The sequence below is a fragment of the Centruroides sculpturatus genome, unplaced genomic scaffold (assembly GCF_000671375.1).
Source record: "Centruroides sculpturatus isolate CEXI.00-Female unplaced genomic scaffold, Cexi_2.0 scaffold572, whole genome shotgun sequence".
NCBI lineage: Eukaryota > Metazoa > Arthropoda > Arachnida > Scorpiones > Buthidae > Centruroides > Centruroides sculpturatus.
Window position 1 is genome coordinate 142,506 of NW_019386150.1, and position 22,856 is coordinate 165,361.

At 28.0% G+C, this 22,856-nt stretch overlaps 1 protein-coding gene across 1 annotated transcript in view; it reads right to left on the bottom strand.

Annotated features, from left to right (window-relative positions):
- The window catches only part of LOC111613814 (protein unc-80 homolog), a 74,597-nt gene that overhangs the window by 44,664 nt on the left and 7,077 nt on the right, over positions 1 to 22,856 (bottom strand). The window contains exons 4-21 of the mRNA XM_023355163.1: positions 22,503 to 22,582; positions 21,683 to 21,905; positions 16,837 to 17,065; positions 16,693 to 16,757; positions 16,427 to 16,617; positions 15,640 to 16,360; positions 15,128 to 15,319; positions 14,792 to 15,066; positions 14,486 to 14,724; positions 13,095 to 13,288; positions 9,678 to 9,826; positions 9,442 to 9,586; positions 9,195 to 9,354; positions 8,729 to 8,995; positions 7,290 to 7,480; positions 6,999 to 7,211; positions 6,742 to 6,871; positions 6,405 to 6,668 (exon numbers count right to left, since the gene is read on the bottom strand). Coding sequence (XP_023210931.1) covers positions 6,405 to 6,668; positions 6,742 to 6,871; positions 6,999 to 7,211; positions 7,290 to 7,480; positions 8,729 to 8,995; positions 9,195 to 9,354; positions 9,442 to 9,586; positions 9,678 to 9,826; positions 13,095 to 13,288; positions 14,486 to 14,724; positions 14,792 to 15,066; positions 15,128 to 15,319; positions 15,640 to 16,360; positions 16,427 to 16,617; positions 16,693 to 16,757; positions 16,837 to 17,065; positions 21,683 to 21,905; positions 22,503 to 22,582 — 3,928 coding nt within the window. The remainder of the gene's footprint in view (positions 1 to 6,404; positions 6,669 to 6,741; positions 6,872 to 6,998; positions 7,212 to 7,289; positions 7,481 to 8,728; positions 8,996 to 9,194; positions 9,355 to 9,441; positions 9,587 to 9,677; positions 9,827 to 13,094; positions 13,289 to 14,485; positions 14,725 to 14,791; positions 15,067 to 15,127; positions 15,320 to 15,639; positions 16,361 to 16,426; positions 16,618 to 16,692; positions 16,758 to 16,836; positions 17,066 to 21,682; positions 21,906 to 22,502; positions 22,583 to 22,856) is intronic.

Genomic DNA, 22,856 nt, shown 5'->3' on the forward strand with positions numbered 1-22,856 from the left:
TGGACAAGCATTTTTAATACATATTTTACACAACATTATTAATAAGATCATTTTGGAGGTTGCAGAACGTATTAGATTACTTAAAAAAATGAAAAATAATTATATCATTGGATTCCAAGATTAATTTTATATCTTAAAAATAATTAATTATATCCTGGGATTTCCTGGTATACCGGGAAACAGTTTACTTTTTTCTGAAATTCTGAGACAAGCAAAGGACTGGGAAATGAGAAACCCCAGTGGGAAGCCACCAACTTGCCAGCACTAATTACTGGCAATGCCAGAATGCACAATGACAAAACAGCAAAAGACAAATTGAAAATTATTTTAAAAAGATTGATGATTGATTTGAGAACTCTAAAATACATTAACATGTGATCTTTATATGAGCCATTTATTTTGAATGTGGCCTAAGTCTATTTATCTTTAAATCAAGATATTTAAGGGTTTTATTTAAAAATATTGGTAACTGATAACATTGTAATATAATGCTTTTGTGTTTTTAAAAATGTTTAATTTACTTAACCAATCAGTATAATAAACATTATTTTAAAAATAACATGTTTTTTTTTGGCCATAAATGAACTTAAGCCACTTTCAAAACCATGAATTAATTTTTATAATTTTTGAAAAAGCATAAGCCCCTTGAAAAAGTTATAATATCCTTAAAATAAATAAAACAATACAATATACAGTAGAACCTCGATTATCCGGACTAATTGGGGATGAAGGTAGTCCGGATAAGGAAAAATCCGGATAATCGAAAATCCAGATAATGGAGGTCCGGATAATGGAGGTTGTACTGTATTATATTATAAATAGAAAATATTCAATTTTATTCGTTTTTTGTACAGTGGTGTCAATTCAATATTATTAAAGTTTCTTGGTCTCTCCAGACACAGCAGTAAATCCAGTATTTTAAATTCTGTATCCTCATTAATTGATGTTTTATAGAACATTTTATATGGTTCAATTCTCAAAAAACACATCCAACATATTTTTAACCAACTTACCATTTAGTATTCCATTAGTATTCTTTATTGTAAAATTATGTTATATTTAATAGTTTATTATTGTAATTATTAACTAATAAAATTTTACTCCATAATATACTGGATATTAGTTTGAAACTTGTCAAAGTGAACTTAGGCCACTTTCAAAATAAATGGCTCATATATTTTTGATTAATACAATATACAGTGGGTGATTGGTTAATGAACAAATCTGATAACAAACACTTTCACGAAAGATTTTTAGGATCGGACAACGAACACTTCACTGAACAAACGCAAGAAGAAGCAACGTAAAATAATGAATACCAATTGGTCTTCCTTTGTCTTCAGGCAACAATTCGAAACTTTTCGCAGTGCGGGAGACGTCAACATTTACCCGGTATATACTGATCGGATAGTCTTCCTCCAAACTTTGAAACTCTCCCTTGTAATTCCAGCCTTTTATATTTTGGACAGAAACAATTCTTTTACATTTTCTTCTGAAAATGCAGATTTATGCCGATATCTGCTATTAAAGATCTTTTGAAGAAGTGGGAGGATGTCACAATGGTCTTAAAATGGCATCCAAATCAGGTTGAGGTTAATAGGCCTAGGGATCTCTACAATTACAATGCTATTAATTACTTCTGAAAAATCATGAAGAAGACAAAAAAGCAATTGACATTGGACAGATTCTTTAACCCCCACAAACAGAAAAAACATGACTAATAAAAATGCAAGACTGTGTATATATGTATTTTTATTATTACACTAGCTGCAAGGACCCGCTTCGCTGGGTTTTTATTTGTGGGCAAAAAGTAATGATAGTGAAGATTAAGATAATTACATTATAGCCAATCTTACCCGTTTTCACAGAATGCAAGAATTAGGTCCCCCGTTTCCAGACTAATTAGAGAATTTTTATGTCCAGTCAAACAAACTATTTTCAATTTGATCAATTTTCTGGAACATTTACAATCGTTCTATAATCAAACCAATTCGAATTTGAATTCGAAAATTTTTAAAATCGAAATAGAAAATCTTCCACTTTCAACCACTTTCAAGCCCATATCTCCTGCACCCTTATAGCTATTGAGACGCAACCACCATAGTGCACAAAAGGAGACTTGGGGCTACTACCACATATAAACACCATTCATGCGCGATGTGTAGTTTTGGCTGAAAAGTGAAATATAGAGACACACATGTCCATTTATATATATATATATATAGATAGATATGAATATACATAGTAAGAAAGTATATATTTTTTATTTTTTTGGGGTCTCTAGAACGAATTAATCAAATTCCTATAGAAACCTATGGTAAATCAATAATCGGTTAACAAACAATTCGGATAGCAAACAAAGTCTTGGAACCAATTATGTTCATTGACTGATCACCCACTGTACTAACTTTCAATAATCCAACAATCTTCTTAATCTAACACTCTTCTTGTCCCATATATGTTAGATTATAAAGATTTACCATATTGGTTTTCTAGACTTCCATTAATACTTGTTTTAATAGAAGTCTAGAAAATCAATTTAGGAATTTCAAGTGCATTAACAGTGAAAAAAATGTAATAAACTGAGCCATCATATCAGACAAAAGAATAAAGGGTGCCCAGGAGCCTCTAGTTCTGGGATCCAAAATCATTCTCCATGGTCTTGGTTATAAATTATTCTTTAAAATTTTTATATATTAGTTAGCCCAAGTATACCAGAGAAAGGTGAAACCTTCATAATTGTAAGTCAGGCCAGCTGACGAGAATCAAATAGTAAAACTATGAAAAATAATTAAACAATAATTGTTATTGTTATTTCTTACATTGTTATTATTAGCATTAAAAATCTTATGGTTAACTCATTAAGTGTAAAAATTGAAAAAATAAAATATAAACAAATATTAAGAATTAATACTTTCCAGACTGAGTAAAATTAGTGTATTTAATGACCTTCATTTAATAATTTTTTCTGAAATCTCCTGTTAAAATATCTAAATAAAAACTTTACTATCATTTCATAAACATATTGAACTAATTTTTCATAATTTTTTTATATATATATTCCAAAGTTAATTTTCCATGATGCAGAGAAAGTTGAAAAATGTCTTGTAAATGTATTATTGAAATAAATCTTTTTAATGTCTCAACTTTACAAATGTTATTGCTATGTTGCCAAAAAACTTTTTTTAAATCCAAATTCATTATTATATCCTAAAAAAAATATATATAAGGGTAGAAAAATTTGGCTGAACAGGTCAACTAAAAACTTTAATATGCCATTAAAACAGTTCAAAACAAAATCACAGAGTTTCTAAAAAAACTGATATAAAGTAATATAAATTATATATATATATATATATATATATGTATCTAGGCTATTGACGTGAAGTTCTTGTAAAGTTTGCAGCCTTCTCTTCGCATCCACAGCCTAGTCACATATATAANTAAAGAAAATATCAATTAATCCACGAGTAAAATATTTTTCAAATTATCAGAAAATAAAAAATTCTTTTTACTGATTAAATAAACTTAGCTATCTTATTCTTTTGTATAAGATATCTGATTCAGTGGCATAACTACCATTTGTGCAAGCTATCATTTGCACAAGAACCCAAAGCAGCTAAGGGACCTTTACCTTTCACACTACCAGCCAGTTGTTTTATTATATAAGAGAATTATTCCCTCTATACTGCATGATTGACCAATGTTAAAAGTGGAATGCTTGAAAGAGAGAGAGAACTGTATCAGTGAGCAGCCCAAACAACTTTAACAGAAAAAATCTGCTTTTTCACTGGATGCTGTTATGTGTAACACTTCAGATATAGTAGCCTTTTATGATCAAAGTAATATAAATAATAGAAAGAGTAAGCAGAGAATATAAACTTTGCATGAATTTAAATTTCTTATTTATTTTGTTGCTGTTTTCTACAGTAAAATACAAATATTATATTTTTCTAATAGATACAGTACATTTGTGACCTAAGGGTCGGCACCTCTTTATTGCCCTGTCAGGATTGACACCACCGTGTTTTGTGGAACATGGAAGCCGAGATGGTGGTTATAAACGCTGCACAGTCATGCGAGTGGCTCCATAAGTGGACAGGATTTGTAATGTCAGCCAATCAAGAGACAGCATATGGAAGTGACTCAGACTCCAATTAACAATTAATAATAATTTAATCAAAAAAAAAAAAAATGGGAGAAGATANGAGATGGTGGTTATAAACGCTGCACAGTCATGCGAGTGGCTCCATAAGTGGACAGGATTTGTAATGTCAGCCAATCAAGAGACAGCATATGGAAGTGACTCAGACTCCAATTAACAATTAATAATAATTTAATCAAAAAAAAAAAAAATGGAGAAGATACAGAATTTCCAGATTTTTTGGCTGAGAGAGAGAGAGTTCACATAGTGGGTGCGAGTTGAATAAATACCTTGTGGTGTAAGAGGATATCCTGATGAACATCGCACGAGCGGCTCCATGAGCAGATGGGCAGATTCATAATGTCAACCGATCAAGAGACAACATATGAGAGTGACTCAGACTCCAATTAACAATTAATAATAATTTAATCAAAAAAAAAAAAAATGGAGAAGATACAGAATTTCCAGATTTTTTGTGGAGAGAGAGAGAGAGTTCACATAACAGGTGTGAGTTGAATAAATACATTGTGGTGGAAGTGAATATCTTGATGGAGCAGAGCTCTCGTTGATTGATGCAGCTTGTTCACTTGATCATCTGTTCAAAACTAGTATCCAATAGAGGTCAACTGGCACAATGTCGGGTGATATCAAAATAAAGTGTATCCAGATAGTCACTGATCTTGATTATTTGGAGGGATTCGTTTCTCTTGGGTCAATGATATTCTGGAAGGGATTGGTTATGACTTTCTTGATTGGAGGGATTAACGATGAATGGCTTTTCTCGGCTGTCTCTAGTGATATCAGCCATTCAGAGGTTAATAGATCACGAGAAAGCGTCATGTTGCCTTCAAGAAAATGTAATGGGAGACTTTCTCAGGTAGCTATGAACAACAATTGTTATGTAACTTGGGCAATATTAATATTAAGGCCTAATTTTGATATAGGAAGTTCGACTACATCACACATTTATTTTTTTAAATACAAAAATCTTTTTTCCAGTAATTTGTATATTATTTTTAATGATTTAATACAAGGTGCTTCTCTTCATAAGAGGTTTGAAAAATGGAAGTAAAATGTGACTAATACATTACAACATTTATTATTTAAATGCATAAGAACTATACATTGTAATGTTCCTGTCAGAAGTAAGACTTACATCAATAGTTTCACAAGCAATATTTGAAACTATCACATTTTTTCAAAATATCAAAGTATTAGATATTTTTCATCTATATCTTTTTATTTTTGGTTTTTTGATGAATTATGTGAAATCCAAAGCTTAACTTCTACTGTGAGCAGATTTAAAGTAGATGTTTTCTATGCTACTTTATACGTAGTAATATTACAACTTACAAATCAATTCAAGGATCTGAAAAACAGTGGTGGACATATTTTGTGCTATTCTTCCATCAACCTTGGTCTCAACTTACGGTGACAAATTGTATGTAGCTGCAGAAAAATTTTTGGGAGTCTGTTACAAAGACAACTATCACCATCATTCCCAATGCAACTACTTGCATTTAGGTTTTGCTTAGAGAGACATTACCAAAAGAACTATAATGAAAGAATTAGTGAAAATACTTCTGTTTGAAAACCATGCATTTGTATTCAGCTTGCTTGATGTCTGCATGGCTTTTCTATTATTTCTTACAATATCTGTCTCTATGGCTTCTGCCAAGCATTCCTTCTCTAAATTAAAAATTATAAAAAGCTATTTGACGAAATCAATGGCTGAAGAGATATTGAATAATTTAGCATTAATTTCTACAGAAAATTCAGAAGTGAGAAAACTGGAAGGACTTGTTCAAGGCAGTGGATATATTTACTGCATTATCTAGAAAAAATTTTTGGTGACCAATATACATCACAAAGTACTGTAAGTCTACAGTGTACTAATGTAGTTTACTATTTTTTAAATGAATAAATTACTTACACTTTATAATTTTATGTATATTAGGCTTTATCACAAAAAAATTACAGAAAGCTCAATGGGAAAGCATGTTTTTGAAATGTTGCACAGGGACCCACTCATACGTAGTTATGCCATTGACCTAATTGTACCTAGTTAAAGTAGTAGCAAAATATAGAAGAACATCACAAAATAGATTAATTTATATATTAATGGATGAAATTTGGCAGCTACTGCTTTTCAAATCCATTCAGTAAAATATTAAGTGAAAGCTGTTCATTATTTGTGGTTAAATTTAAACAAGAATTTCTAAACAGTAGTAAATATTAGTACTTGTTAAAAATCTCTTACTTGGATGCATTTGATCAGCTAAAGAAACAAGACTATGGGCAGAATTTTGGCTAAATCCCAAACTACTTAATGCCATACTCCACCTACGATTAGCAGTTATACTTCTTGGTTCAAAAGTGTGACGATCACGAGATGAAAAGCGAGCGGTCTTGTTTGGTAAATACTGATAGGTTTCTCTCAGGAATGCTGTAATTTCTAATAACAGTTGGCACGCTGTCATTTTTAAAGCAAATGGACAAGCATTTCCACTTTGGTTAACAGTAACTAATAAAAATTATAAATATTATATATATATAAGTTTCAAAAAAGAAAAAATTAATGTAGAAATAATTAAAACCTTCATCAAGAAATTCTTCATCTTCATCCTCTAGCCTAAGCTGACGTCCTTTATTTTCATCAACAGTATCAGATGGAGCTTGGTTCTCTTGTTCATCTTGTAAAATTTCTTCTAATCTAGCACCAATAGCCTAATAAATAAGTGAAATTTAATTAATCAGCAAGCATGCAATTAATTAATTAATTCTGATAATTGCAAAAAAAATTTTTAATCAATATAAATTAATATAGTAAAGTAAAAAAAAATTCTTAACATACTTCAGCCCACAGATAGAAAAGACGACCTGCTGATCTTTGTATTATATGAGTTCTTTTATGACCTGAAGGTGTGCCTCTGTTAGTAAGTGGACCAGAAGGTCGAAACATTGGTAAATTTAATTTCATCCAACTTGGCCAATGACCTTTATTACACATGTGAACAAAGTTTGCACATTCTATATAGAGTGCTGCACGACTAATCACTGGTGCTTTCTGATAAATTTAAGTAATTCATTTTCAATTTATTAATAATTAAATAATCAAAAATTCATATTTCAAAAACATACAAACCAAGTCAAGTAATGCAGCTAACAGTGGTGGATCTGGTAAAGATCCAGGTTGGCAAGTTTCTAATAGAAATGAAAATCTGAGCATTCCATTTCTTATAAGAATACTATTAACTAATTTGCTTTCCTTAATGACAAAGAATTCTCCTTCTCGTAATGAATGTTCTAAATCACAAGAATTTCGGCGACTTAAGTCTATAAGAAATATCAAAAATATGTGAATTTATATGTATAATTTATGAGAATAAATTTTATATATATTTTGTCATATATAATTAAATTTTGTTGTTAATTACATTTAATTTCATACTAAAATATAAATTGTTAATGTTATGTCATATCTACATTAAAAGCAATAAAAAAAAACACACTGTCTTTTAACACATTGTGTTGGATGAAATTAATACAATGTTAAAAGTACTTGCATGTCTATTTTCTTTAAATTAAACTAATGTAATACTGAAAGACAGTGTGATTTTTATTTCTTTTTAAAATTTGGCATCAAGTGTAATTATCATTTTGGTTTCATATCAACATTAATTTTGTCAAGAAGATTTCATTGTAAATCTTATATTATTTTTATTCAATTTTCTAAAAGTTCAATCATTTATTTGTGATAAACATTAAAAATGCATTATCAGAAGGCTTAAATTCCTTTCATAACGAATAATTCAGTCAATCGAATATATTTAGTTCTATAATTCTTAGGTAATTGAGTAACATTCTCTGAAAAATGACACAAGACATATACCTTGGTCTTCCCCAAATCTATCTTAAGCAGTATCCATATTCTCAAAATCTTGAATACACTATTGCTAGGAGTAACCATCTTTGTGTGTGTCAATCAGATAGCTGTCATATTAAATTCATTTCAAAATTTTTAAATGAAAATGGGGTCATGTGATACATGAAATGAAGCTAGAATTTTGAGAGAAATGCAATGATGGTTTGTTTTCTTTGTTAACTTTAATCTGTAAAAAGTTTTGAAGAGATTAATTTAACTACTCAACTCGTTCAATTTTATAAGGGTGTTAAAGTAGCTTTTCATTCACCCTGTAAATGAAACAAATTTGAAATACAATTTTCTAAAAGCATTTGATAGCCAGCCTTTATGGACATAAGTACTGTATTTTCTTTTGTATAACCCATGGGTTATCTATATTTAAAAAATAGTTTGAAAGGGGTGCAGGTGTATAATTGAGTGGGTTAAATGCCAATTTTAAATTGTAACCATGAATTTGCACTATAAAGCAATGGCTGTTTCATATATGATTTAATATTAAATTAGACAATATATTTATATAAAATCTATACCTAATACTCCTATATAATCTATTTTTCTATTTACTTCTTCACTTTAGAAAATTCATAATATTAAAATGTGATTAAAAATGCTCAATTAAATTTTACAATCTATTTTAATAATACAATAATAATTCATACCCAGGGGTTCTTCAAAACTGTTCTGTTTATTTTTGTTTCTTGCAAATCCTATCTTATTTAAATGATCTTCAACTCTTTTCCTAGCTCTTAGAAGGGTAAGACTCATATGACTAGAAGATCGATGGCCCAATTTTGTTCCATGACTTAAAAGACTTGCCCTTCTAGTTAATCTTTCACTTCCTGGATAGCTTTCAGGAGGAACAGGAGAAATACTGACATCATCTTCACTATGATCTTGTTTTAAATGATCAGTTTTGAACCAATTGCCTATTTAAAATATACCTTATGTATAATTTAAAATATTTTTGAATCAAATTACATTAATTTTAAACATAATTTATTTTATTCTTGAAGTTTATTAGATGAAAATTTATATATTGAAATTTTAGTATAAATTTTACATTTATGAAATAAATACATGAAAAAAGATTTTTATATTTTAATAATGGAGAAATAAGTTAAATACCAAATTGAAAATGACCACTTTTATTTTTAGGAGTTACGGTTAAATTATCTTCATCAGAGACACTTAATCTAGGTGTCACTATATGATGATAACGAAGAGATGGTGTTGTCTGACCTGATGTGGGATTTGGAGAAACATCATCTCTTTCATCTGGAATACTCTAAATTTTTGTTCAAAATAAAAGTCAAATCTTAAAATTATTTTAAATTATTATTAAAATATTTATGCAATATTACTTTTTTTTTACCTGAGCACTGGGAACCTTTCTTACTCCTTTTTTTCGAAAAAATGATTTCCTACTTGTCTTTTCAGTAACAGTTTCATCAACAATAAAAACAGTGGGTGAATGAAGTGGTTCTTTATATTCTTCTTGATCTATAGATTTCATGTGTCTATAAAATTCAGAAATTTGATTGAGTGAGTTGATCTTTGACTTATATATCAAAATGAATGTATTATTAAAATCCTAAAAAAGCATAACACCTCACAATTCTTGTTACTGGAACAGTGCTTTTATTTTTTTTTCTCTGGACAGCAGTATCTAAAAGAGCACTCAAAGCAACTCTGCGAAAAGTACTTCCATGATTATCTCGAACAAAACTTACAAACTGACGAATGTCACAGTATAAAGCCTTTAAAAATAATTTAAAGTTTCTTTAATTGCAAAAATTAATAAGAATTTCTAATTACCATATTTCTTTGTTTCTAAGATGTGCTCGCTTCCCAATATAAACATCTACAAAAATGGAGTACATCATGGAATTAATGCCATCTTACAATTTTTAAATTTTCCTGCACTCCCCAAATATGAAGTGTCAGATTTGGTACAATGTACTACATGTGGGAGTCTGATTTGGAACAAAGGAGAGGCTGGAGTACATGGAATCTATGTTGACATCATAGAACTGTTTACAAAGTAGGCCCAGACCTGACAATCTTCCTCTGACACCCAGAAAATTTAAGAAAGTGCATGCATCAAAATTGGCAGAATGGATATCTTCAGCTGGAAACTAATCCCAGAAATAGTGCAGCACTTATTTAAAAACTGTTGCATCACTAATGCTCTCAATGGATATATTATGGGATAATGAAGAAAAAGATGGTTCAGAAGAATCTTACTCTGAATGTGAAATAGACTCTGATGTTGATTCAGGAGGAAGTGATGATAAACGTACCTACTGATAAATAAGTAGGTCTACTAATTTTTGTTAGTAAATTCAATTCTATTGTAATAAAAACATTTGTTAGATACATTTTAGCATTTTATTTTATATTTCTTTAGAATCAAAGATTTTTTTGGTGATACTAAAGTTAAGGTGTCTTACAATTAATGACATCTTAGAATTGAAGAAATATGGTATATTATAAAGAGTTAACAAAATATAACATCTGCATGTTATTAATAATGTGAAAATAAATATATCTGAGATTATGGTAAAACTATGAAAGATAATAAATGAATGCATTAATAAGAAAAACAATTTCAAAGATATAAATGATTAAGTAAGCAATGGCCAATTAATTTTTGAATTAGATGTTAATTTCACTTCCTTTGAAAGAGTGCTTTTTAAATTTAAAATTTAAGTGTCCATATATTTATTATAGTTAAGATGCAGATTATGCACAGGGTGATTATAATTAGAGTTCTACTTTGAAATGGCCATAAAATGAAAACTACCGGACAGAATGTTATCAAACTTGCTAATAGCATAAAAGACGTCATGGGATTTTATTTCCCGTGAAAAAATTCAAAAACTCACCATCAACGAGAAATGGTGCTGTCTGCAATATTGTTAAACAAAATAAGACATGTAGACATTGTTGAAAATGTTTTTAATCAGTTTTAAAACTCGTTACAGAGCATGTTCAATGTGGCGTCCACCATTTTTGATAAGCAAGTTACATTGCATTACTGTGTTCTCAACAGTAGCTCTTAGCATATCACTTTCTTCCTGCCATAAGCCATTGTGATTTTGTGTAACCCCACAAACAGTTTTGTTTTAAAACTGATTAAAAACATTTTCAACAATGTCTGCATGTCTTATTTCGTTTAACAATATTGCAGATAGCACCATTTCTCGTTGATGGCGAGTTTTTGAATTTTTTTCTCGGGAAATAAAATCCCATGACATCCTGTACGCTATTACCAAGTTTGATAACATTCTGTCCAGTAGTTTTCATTTTATGGCCATTTCAAAGTGGAACTTTAATTATACTCACCCTGTATATTTTTTATGACAGGAGTTGTATCCCAAAGGACCATATTATATTGTTATTACTCCTAAAATGACTCAGCCATCTAGCTGGCAATATACATATATACAGTACATATACAGACTCATGTTTATGAATGTATGAGTCTATGTTTGGTATATATTCCTGGGCTGAAATTTGTTATCAATGTGACACTAACAACAAAACTCAGTACAGTAGAACCTCGATTATCCGGACTAATTGGGGATGAAGGTCGTCCGGATAAGGAAAAATCCGGATNGTACTTTTTCTTATTGCTTATGGTTTGATGTAATTCATATTAAATTTTTGCTTTTCAATTGTTTTGTAGCATAAAGAATACAATTTTTCTGCATGTATGTTAGTTTCAATCTGTCTGATCAGTATTTTTGAAAAAATAGGCCAAATTAATGATTATGCTTATTTTTGGACATGAACATACTTTACATGCTTTACATCTGAATTATAAGCAGGCACAATTCAAACTGGCAAAAATTTTTTCAAGTAATAATAATATTAGCATAATAAAAATTACATAAATCAAACAAAAAACATATTTGGAATGTCTATCAAGTGCTGCAAAAGAAATATATTATACTTGTAAATGAAAAACATTCTTCAAATCCTTTTGGAAGAGAAATTAATTTTCATACAACATGCCTATTTATATTTATATATTAATAAGTTTAGTAATCAGTAACTAATAAGTTTTCTATGAAATTATAAATTGTCACAAACTTTCCCATCTTGTAAAAAAATAAATTTTTTTTTCTCAAACATAACTATTTACTCCATTATTATTGAGAACAAAATCTAGATCATATTTTCCATGCAGAATTTATAATGATTAACTATTAATCATTATAAATTTTGATGACAATATTTCTCAAAGTTTATAATAAATCTCAAGATAATGACATTTGATTAGATTTAGATAATTACATCACATCTATTATAAATGCTAAGATATCAAATTCGTTAAACTTAATTTTTCATTAAGAAATTATTGAGTTTCATGAAAAGTAACTAATATAAGATTCTAATATTAAAATACAGATGAAATACAGTCGACCCCCCTATAATTACAGTCCCTATAATTACGATTCCTATAAAACTACGAAAAAATATACGTATTTTGGAAATGTTGAGTCGGATTAGTGTAGAATCGATTAATTTTATGGAAGAAAACCTTTCAATCAGCCGTAGTCCATAAACTGACACGTGTCGGGCTGTGATTGGAACGACTTGTAAGAAATTGGATTCCTAATAAATTGGAACGTATCTATATCTTATAGGGGGTCGACTGTATAATATTACATCTATGTTTTAATCACAGTAAACCATCAATTTAATAGAGTTCAGATTTAATGGACAAAAAAATTTGCCCTATAGGAAAAATTTTAAATCTTCTTTGTTTGTGAATAAAGCATGCTAAAAGGTTGGAATTATGAGTATAAATTACTCAATGTACATTATATTATTTTATTCATACTAATACATCATAACAACATTTTAACATATCTTGCACACTTTAAGCTTGTTATTAATTTATGTTTTTAAAACATTTAGTTTAATGGACTTTTAGCAATAGTGGACACCTCTTTTTCCCAATTAGTCTGTTAAATTGAGGGTTTACTGTATTTAAATTATTATAATAATGATTTTTACCATATTTTCTTGTAACTTTAAATCTTTTAAAGACTGAACCATTCTTGTTACTAAATGCTTAAAAATATAACCCAAGACAATTCCTTCCACTCCCTTAGGACCAGTAACTGATGAACGAAAATTATTTCCATAATTACTTCGTGAACTTGTTGTGGGAGTGTCTTGAATACTAACACTACTGGTTCTCTTCTGACCTAAAAATAATTAAATTAACATATACATTGTTTCATATATATCTTTAATACCTTTAATAATGTAAATATATTTACAATATTTAAGGCAAAATAATGCAAGCAAAAATTATCACATATATTATAACATAAGTGATGCTGTTTAGTGTTTTTATTCATTGTTTTATTAATTTGTAATTAACAAAATTAACAATGTATTGGCTATTAAAGATCAATTATTAACATTTAAAATGAATGCAATAAACACGAGATTTTTTAATCCCACCATTTGATATTTCATTAATAATAATTTTAAGAAAGATGATTCTGATGAACAAGAACTTACATTATATTACAGCCAGTATATCAATTTATAATATATTTGAATTGCTAATAATGATTATTTTCTCAACAATAGTTTGTTACTGAAGTTCTTCTTAACAGATCAAATCTATGAAATGAATTTAATCATTTTTTCAATCAAATTTTAAGTTCTTTCATTTTAAAATGATTATTTAATATAAACTGAGCATTTCAGAAATTATTTTCTGAAGATTTCTTTTTAATAAAACCAATAAACACATTCAACACCAAATTAGTACAATTAATAAATACAACTGTCTTTTGGCATTAATTTAGTTTAATCCAAATGTATGCAATTACTTTCAATATTTTACAAATATTGTTTTGAACAAAATAGAATGTATTTACAATGAGAATTTATTCTAAATACTAATTAAATTATTTATTAATTGGATTTCTTTTTAATGTAAAATAATAAGTATTGGTTACATCTACTTTTGAAAAATGAAATATAGAAAAAGATTTTTATATAGGCTTTTAATATAGTTTCCTTGCACTTTTATAGTAATACAACTTAGTTTTGCTGCATTATTTAAAAAATGCCATTGAATATAAAGTGCATTCAGATTTAAAATTATTAAAAAGCAAATTAATTGTTATATAATTGAAAAAATATAGTAACTTATTTAAGGTTACTTAATTTTAAATAAATTTGGTTATTTTTTAAATGTTGAAATTAATTATAATCATTAAGAAATTACAATTATAAATATGTAATTATCATTCATTTTTATAATATTTTTTAATTAGTATAAATTGTAAAATAAAGTTTATATATGTAACAATTAAACTAGCCATTATAGTTTAATTTTAAAATAATGATTTATTGCTATCTCTTATATTTAAATGATATTTTACCTAATGGAGATAATGTAGCACCAGGCTCAGAACAGAAGCCAAAAAATGTATGAAGAGCATCAACAATTTCTGTTAAAGCATTAACTTTTATCATTTCTTGAAAAAATCTTCGAAACTGTGACTGATCTGTATTGTGCAAATTATTAAGCATGCTTAATAATCTATAACGCAAAGCATCAGCAGTTGAAGATCGATGTCCTTCTCCACATCCATGAGGACAACCCAAATGCTTAGATATTCTAAAAAAACAATTTTTTTATAACATTTCATTATAACATTTTAATTAATTTGTGAAAATTTACTTACCTCATTAATATATCTAACAATAAATAAAATGATGTTTTTTCTTGTTTTTCTTTAGTAGATGTTCTGGTAACCTTATCAACTTTAGGTACACCATCAATAGGTGTATTGCCAATAAAACTACCAGTATCAACTGATGAAAGATCTTTTTCTTGCTCCTTATTTCCAGTTTGAATGGGTAAAATACCAAGTTTCAAAAATATTTCCAAAAGATTTAAGATAACTTCACAAACACGTAAAGAACAACAATTCTCTCTCATAGAAACCTCATAAACAGCCTACAAAAGTATTTAAAAATTTAAAATTTTGTAATTTTAAAACATAATAATTAAAACTTACCATAAGTGCAACTTCTAAATCAATTTCTCCATCTTTTGTTATATAATATGTAGAACCTGCAGCTTCATATGCCATATCAAAATTATATGCAATATTAGAATCTGTCTGACTTCTAGTTATTGAAAGCTGACGGCAAATAGGAATAATTGTTGATACAGGGGGACTGTCCTCTCTTGGACTCTCTACAGATTCCTGAATAAATATATATAAATATAATTTTTAGATATATTTTAATAATATTACTAAAACAATGTTTAATTTTGTTGAATGAAAAAACAAAAATATTTTCTTTAAATATATCAATAAAAATTATGTTACATTATGTAATAAGAAATAAAGATTATACAAAATAATTTAAATTTTATTCTTTTTAATTTATTTGTAAATGAGTAGTAACTAAAGTAGTTTATGAATTAAAAACTTAATTTTGAAATACTGAATAATTTTTTATAATTATGTAAGCTTATTAAATATTATTAAAATTAATTATTTCAATTTTTAAACTGTCTTACTTGATTGAGAAAAAACTGAACAGAAGCAACAGGAGAATGTTCAGTTACGGTTATAATAGGATTTGGTACACTATGAGTATGAAAAGCAGGCACTTTTTTGCTCTCTCTTAATGCTGTTTTAAATGATTCTGGTAAATTAAAACGTTTTTCTTCAGATATATGCAAACTTGGGAGACTTTTCCCTCTTATCATTTCAGTTTTGATTGGAAGCGCCACATCATCAGTTTTTTCACTTTTATGTTGTAATAATCCTAATGCAGACTGAGGTCTTGGAGGACATAATTCTGACAATGATAAAGAATCTTTCATTTCAATATTTATAGATATTGAATCTTTAATAATGGATACTCGATTCTGTTCATTATCTTCAATTAAAAAAGTAGGACTTGGTTCATCTTTAACTATTTTATCTAATACACGTTCGGATAATCGAAGTTTTTCCTCAACAAATGATCTAAAATCACCAATTTTATTTCTTTTTTGCTTTGGTTTTTCTGGTAATCCACTAAAATGACAAAGTTCTTGTAAACTTGTATGATGACTTGGAAAATAAGAAGAATCTAAAGTAAAGAGCTCTGTATTTTCCACAGATGTGATACAGTCCCGAGCAGTGTGTTCAGGTGATTGATAAAATGTAATTTCAATTTTTGGAATGGGAAGAGAATTACTTCGTTTTCTTGGTTTAATTTCTTCAGCTCTTTTTTCAGCAATACTTTGAAATCTACATAAATATTTACGAAAATATGTTATTTGAAAAACTGTTATGAAATTACTTAAAATAACTGACCTGTTATATAAATATTGTAAAGCCCAATGAACACCTTCTTCTAGCCATTGTGAAATAAACAAACAGCGTAAAACTGCAACATCAAGATACGTTGCCATACAAACATCAGATGAAATAAAACTTTTATTCTTTTTTTCTGGTCTAAAAGATTCAGTTGATTTTGATGTTTTATTACATTTAATGTCATCTTCCTATATAATAAAAATAAAATTAAAATATTATTTAATTAAATGATAATCAAACTTAATTAAAGAAGTTTACTAAACCTGAGAAGGTGTGCTTGTAGCAGTTTTAGGAGCTGGAAAACCATTACTCTTATTTAAATCAATATCTTAAAATGAAATAAACAAAATAGATATATTGATTTTCTTAAATATTAATATTGTAAATATTTTATTGCATAATTTTACCTCCAGCACCTAAAAATACATTTCCAAATGAAGTAGGTATAAAATGATCTTCAGCAGGCTTAAAGAAATGTCTTTTAGGACAGACTAGAGATGTGAAACAAGGAACATTAGGATGTTGGAATTCCCATAGAGGCTGCCAAATTTTTAATCCATTTTCTAGGCGAAAACTTGTCATAAATTCTGAATACTTCATAAATTCAGTCAGTGGTGCAAATAAATAAATAAATACCTGAAATGAGAGACTATATTGTAAAACATTCTTTTAAATAAATAAATAAATAAATAAATAAAGCATAAGTCTATCAAACTATTATATTAAACATAATCACATTTTAATAATTTCATATTGTAATGCAAACGTACAGTGTACATCAAAAATACTCCAAAAAACCTTTAAGATGCAGCTTATTTTGCTACAATAATGAACATTTTCGGTCAGCTTCACTGACTTTCAGGCTTGAACAAAAAAGTTTAATTCAAACAAGGGTAGATGGGAAGGCTGAGAAAATCTTGGATGGAACAAATGACAAATGGATGAGTATCTGAAAGAACATAAGGTGTTGAGTCGGAAAGAGAATGTGAGGAAATGTGCTAGAAGAGTCATGAGCGTGTCTGAAGCAAATGAAATGTGTCTGGACAGAAAGGTGTGGAGAAAGTTGATAAATGAATACTTTGTAAAATAGTAGTCTCCTTTTGCCTGCTGCTCACTCCTTTTTGGATTGTGAGCTTGAGGATATGTATGTATGTATGTAAAACTAACATGATAAGTATTGTATTATCAAAAGTAACTTGTTTGATAATTTTAACAGATATAAACTAAATATGATGAAACTATCTTTAAAAAATTTTAAATTACATTTTACGTTTAACATGATACTGAATTTTTTTAACTGTGTATAATAAAATTATTTTGTTATGTATTTAGGATACAAAAGATATAAGAATAAAAGACACCTAAATATTTCTACCTCTGTAATTCTTCAACTATTTATGACAATAATAGATATGATAACATAACAAAAAATGCTATATCTTATCAGCATAAATTTAGGAATCCAAAAAGCTCTGGTAAAGTCCCATTATCATTGGGACCAATTTTAGTCAATGTTTATTTGATCACAAGTTGGTAGCACTTAACGAATAACAACACCCATAATTCTATTTGAAGTACTGTAGTTCTAATAAATAATTTTTGATGTTATAAAATAACTTTTCAAACTTTTTGAAATTAAAACAAATCAAGAGAAAATTGTAGATTTTATAATTATATTTGAAATCCACAAATCTTGGCATCATCATAATACAGTAGAACCTCGATTATCCGACCCCCGATCAACCGACCCCTCGGTTAACCGACCGTCCTAGTCGGCAAATTTCAAATGTCCGCTAGTGATGTGGCGCTCAATATTTGGCTATGTCTTGGCTACTTTAATATTATTTTTACGTGTTTTAGCTGGCAACACTCATTCGACCATGAAAGGGAGCCAGTATTTAAATGAAGCTTAATTTTCTAATTTTTAACGATACAATAGCGACGATTATTATTTTAAAAAATTTTTGTTAGGCTTAACATCGATGAAAATTCAACGCAAAGTAGGTTAATAGCGATATACTAATATACTAATTACATGGGATATAATAATATACTACACTAATAATGGATTTTTTCATACTTTTCGGTTATCCGACTTTTCAATTATCCGACCAACCCCAGTCCCCAATTAGGGTGGATAATCGAGGTTCTACTGTAAAACAGTTTGACAGTTTTTATTACAATGTAACCAACCATTTTATTTACAAAAAACATTTTCAGCTTTATTTAAGCCATCTTCAGTTTTAAAATTTGTTCCAATGAACATTTGAAGTTATAGAATTAAAAACAAAAACAAGTCAAAAGAATAAAACTAAGCACTAATTTATATAAACATTCCAAGAACTCAATGTTCTAATAATCATCCAACTTCAGCCAAATTAATCAAGCAGAAATTAATTTGGCTGATGATTGGATGATTATTAACCACTAATTTTAAACTTTTAAAAATTTTTTAAAAATTTCATAAAAGTTTATATTTAAACTGAATATAATATAAATATAAAATGAATATTTTTTGTATATCTTAAAGTATGAAAAATAAACCCAATAAAATATCCATTTGATAAACAGTGTCTTTTATGTAGAACAATAGTGCAGCCAGAAATTTGGCACAGGAATACAACTAAAAAATTTTAAAATAATGAATGTTATTTGAATAAAACTGCAATGCAGAAATACACAAAATTGAATGTGATCAGTTTAGACCAGTGATCCCCAAACTTTTTCAAACCACCATCCCACTTAGTTCTATTAACTTATACCCATCACCTCAACCCATTTTTCCTTGTGTGAGAAAGGTTCGGAAATATTCTTAGAAAAGCTTTTCTACAAACCTCACATTTTGTATCCTTACCATACAATAATGGTTTCCGGATGTGGAGATGGAACCATTATATAACAATGGTTTCCATATATAAATAACAAAATCACTGAAAAAATCACATAATCTAATATAATCATAATAATACCTCCTAAATATGAATCAATTTTGGTTTTTTCCTTGAAGTTTCTATAAACTTCATGGAAAATGACAATTAATTCTGTGAATTAGTTAATTCCTGCCTTATTGGAGAACTATTTTAAAATTAACAAGTTCTAAATACTTTTGAGCTTCCTGGCCTCAACAAGAGTGTTTATTTAGTGAAGAATAATTGAAAATAAATTTTGGAATAAATTTAAACCTAAGAGTTATCATTTACATTTTAATTTAGCTCTTCAATAAAGCAGCAATTCAGTAATTATAAAAACTGAAATTTAGTCTTGCTTTAATTTTGCATTATTTTTAACAATTCTATTTAGTGGTATATATTATAGATTCTGTATAAAGGCTAAGGATTATTTTAATTGATTTCAGTATTTATAGATAGATGTCTATTCATCACTATTTGAAAATAATGAAAAGAATGATTTTTTAAAAATTACTTTAAAATAAAACTGAATATGTAATTATAACTTTTATTTTCAAGCTATCCAATTATTTTTGAAGTTTTTAATTGTTATTTCATAAACAAGAATTAGTATAATACAGGGTTCCTACTCAAATTTTTGTTTCAAATTCCATAACTTTTCCTGACTTTCCCTGATCAACTGTGTACAAATTCCCTGACTCCCCCATGTCCCTTACAGTATGGCACATTGACAAAATAAAACAGCATTTACTGTGCATGTATGCAGTGGTGATATTCGAAATATTTAACAAAGGGTTCACTAACAGAAAATTTTTCCTTAACAATTTTTTTTTTCGCTCAAATGGTGCATTAGCAACATTAGCGCAAAAATTGACCTTAAGATATCCATATAAATAAAAAAGATGCGTTTGCAAAATTAAGTCAGTTAAAATTTAACATTGTTTATGCCAGAACTATCTTTTTTTGATAAATAATAAAAAAGTGTGTTCAAAATGGTTTATTTTGTACATATTTTAATATTTTTCATTCAAAATATTTTATAAACATAAAAATTGGCTTTTTTTTAATCAGAAAAAGTCATAGGGAAAGCAGTTAAACAAGAAAAACTTTTCTAAATCATTTATTTTATCGTTAGGTATTATTATAATAATAGACAGATGTCATCGTCTCTCGAAAAACAATATCTTTCTTATTTCGCTGTTGATAGCCCGACACGTGTTCTGCAGCCATCTTGTATTTTCTCATGCGCGTGGGATTGTAGGATCTCTCTTATGACTGGATCTAGTTTCGAGAACTCTCTCGAGTCGATCATGATTGAACCTCGTTTTAGTTGAGATTGAAACAGTTGATGGAGGTTGCACTAGGCGAACACGGTATAAGGCTCTAGTTTAGTAGTGTTACAGAGTATAATACGTATATTTTAATATATTTTTTAAAAGAAACAAAACCACTGGGAAATGTTATGTGTGTTTAATTAACAATGGGTTCGGAAAACTTTGAAAATGTTAACAACAGGTTCGGCCGAACCTGTGCGAACCCACTGAATATCACCACTGCATGTATGCTATTGTTTCTCCAACTGTTTAATTAGTTATTTTTTTCTAATTAACAGTTATATATTTTTTATAATTGTCAAATTATTAAAACTAAAAATAAAATGTTTAATTAAATTAAAGTAGTTTATCCTGTTATTAATCCACAACCATAAATCTGTGTGAATTTGAAGAGATTGAAAAAGAAAAAAAGAAATTAATTATTTATTATTCATTAACAAATCCTGTATGTACAAAAGTATAAAAGTATATATTTATTAAATTTATCTCTTAATAAATTTGCTGAACATTATAAAATATTAATAAACTGGAAAAAAATCAGAAATTGTTTTATTGTGCAATCAAAATGATTAAAATGATAAATAATACCATTTAAATTAAAATTATTTATTATTTTTTGTAATTTGTAAATTTTTGGGGAAATTTTGTGTCCTGAAAATATCCTGCAATCCTTTTCATAAGTTGTATTGTATCACATTATCTCTTGCTTTATGCAGACAGCTACACTTAGTCAAGCATATTGTCAGCAAAATATCAACAAGGCAGCTGAGACAAATTCTCTGACTTTTTGACAATTTTCCTGACTTTTCATGACTTTTTCCAAACACTAATGAAACTCCCTGACTTTCCTTACTTTCCAGGTATGTAGGAACCCTGTATAAAATAACTTCATGAGTATATCTACATTGTATTGACATGCACATGACGATATTTGTTTAAAAATCATATTCTGTTTTTAATACAAAAATAAGATAAGAATATCACATCAAAATTTAAAACTAAAAACAAACCTGAATAACAGATATAGGAAATAAATATGTTTGTAAGGAACTATATCCATTAGCTTCTGAATCAGCACATTCATCAGCTGCATCTAGCAATATCCAATGCAGAGTATATAGAAGTTTCGTTTCAGCTGCTCCCAATTTATCTAAACATCTATCTTTTCTTTGATATAACAGAGCAGCACAACAATGCATAACATATGGTAAAGATGCTTGCACTAATCTCCATCTATCATCAAAATATAAGTTTTAAAATTTAAATTTCTTCATTAAAAAGCTATTACTATAATATTGAAATTAAATAATAGTAAAATAAAACTTCAAAAAATCAAAATGCAATAAATTAAAGAAAATCAATCTGAANGCCAGGAAAGTGAGGTGTTTCAAGCCAGCCATTTTTTTTTTAACATGAGAACGGATTAATCATTTTTACATTACTTCTTATGGGAAAGGTTGGTTGGGTATACATCCTATTCGGTATAAGTCTAAACATCAGGAATGGATTAAGGTCGTATACCGAGGTTCCATTGTACTTGCCTTTGTAGGAATACACAAGAAATATCTAATAGATACATTGATATAAACTTGTTTACAGATTTTGACTGGCCAACATTTAAATATATTTTAAAGTATTTATAAAAATGAAACAAAATTGAGATTTTTACTAAAATGACAAGATAAATAATAAAACAAGACATATGGTCAGCCTATTTATACAGTTCTGTGTAATTCTGTTTTTCACATGTTTTACTGTATAATAATAAGTCCTTCTATAAGAAAGCTTTACAAGCCACCACTAATGAAGAATAAAATAATAAGTACTTGCCTACTAATGCTTTTAATTGCCTCTGTTAAACTGGGTGATAAACCAAACTGAATATTTTGCACAAGAACTTTTTCAAAAGACTAAAAAATATACAATAAGTATTATCATGAAACTTTATTTTAAAAACAATTTTAATAAGTTTTATTAGAATAATTAATGCAAAGTTACCATTATTTATTTTTAAAAATTATAAATAAATAAATAAATAAAGTTTATTTATACTAAAAACTGAATATTTTAAAAAGATAAAACTTCTTAGATATATTTTGAATCAAATTTCTCTTCAAATCTTCTATTTTACATTTTAATTATTGTAATTTGATTAATTCAAATTATAAGATTCAGAAATTAAAT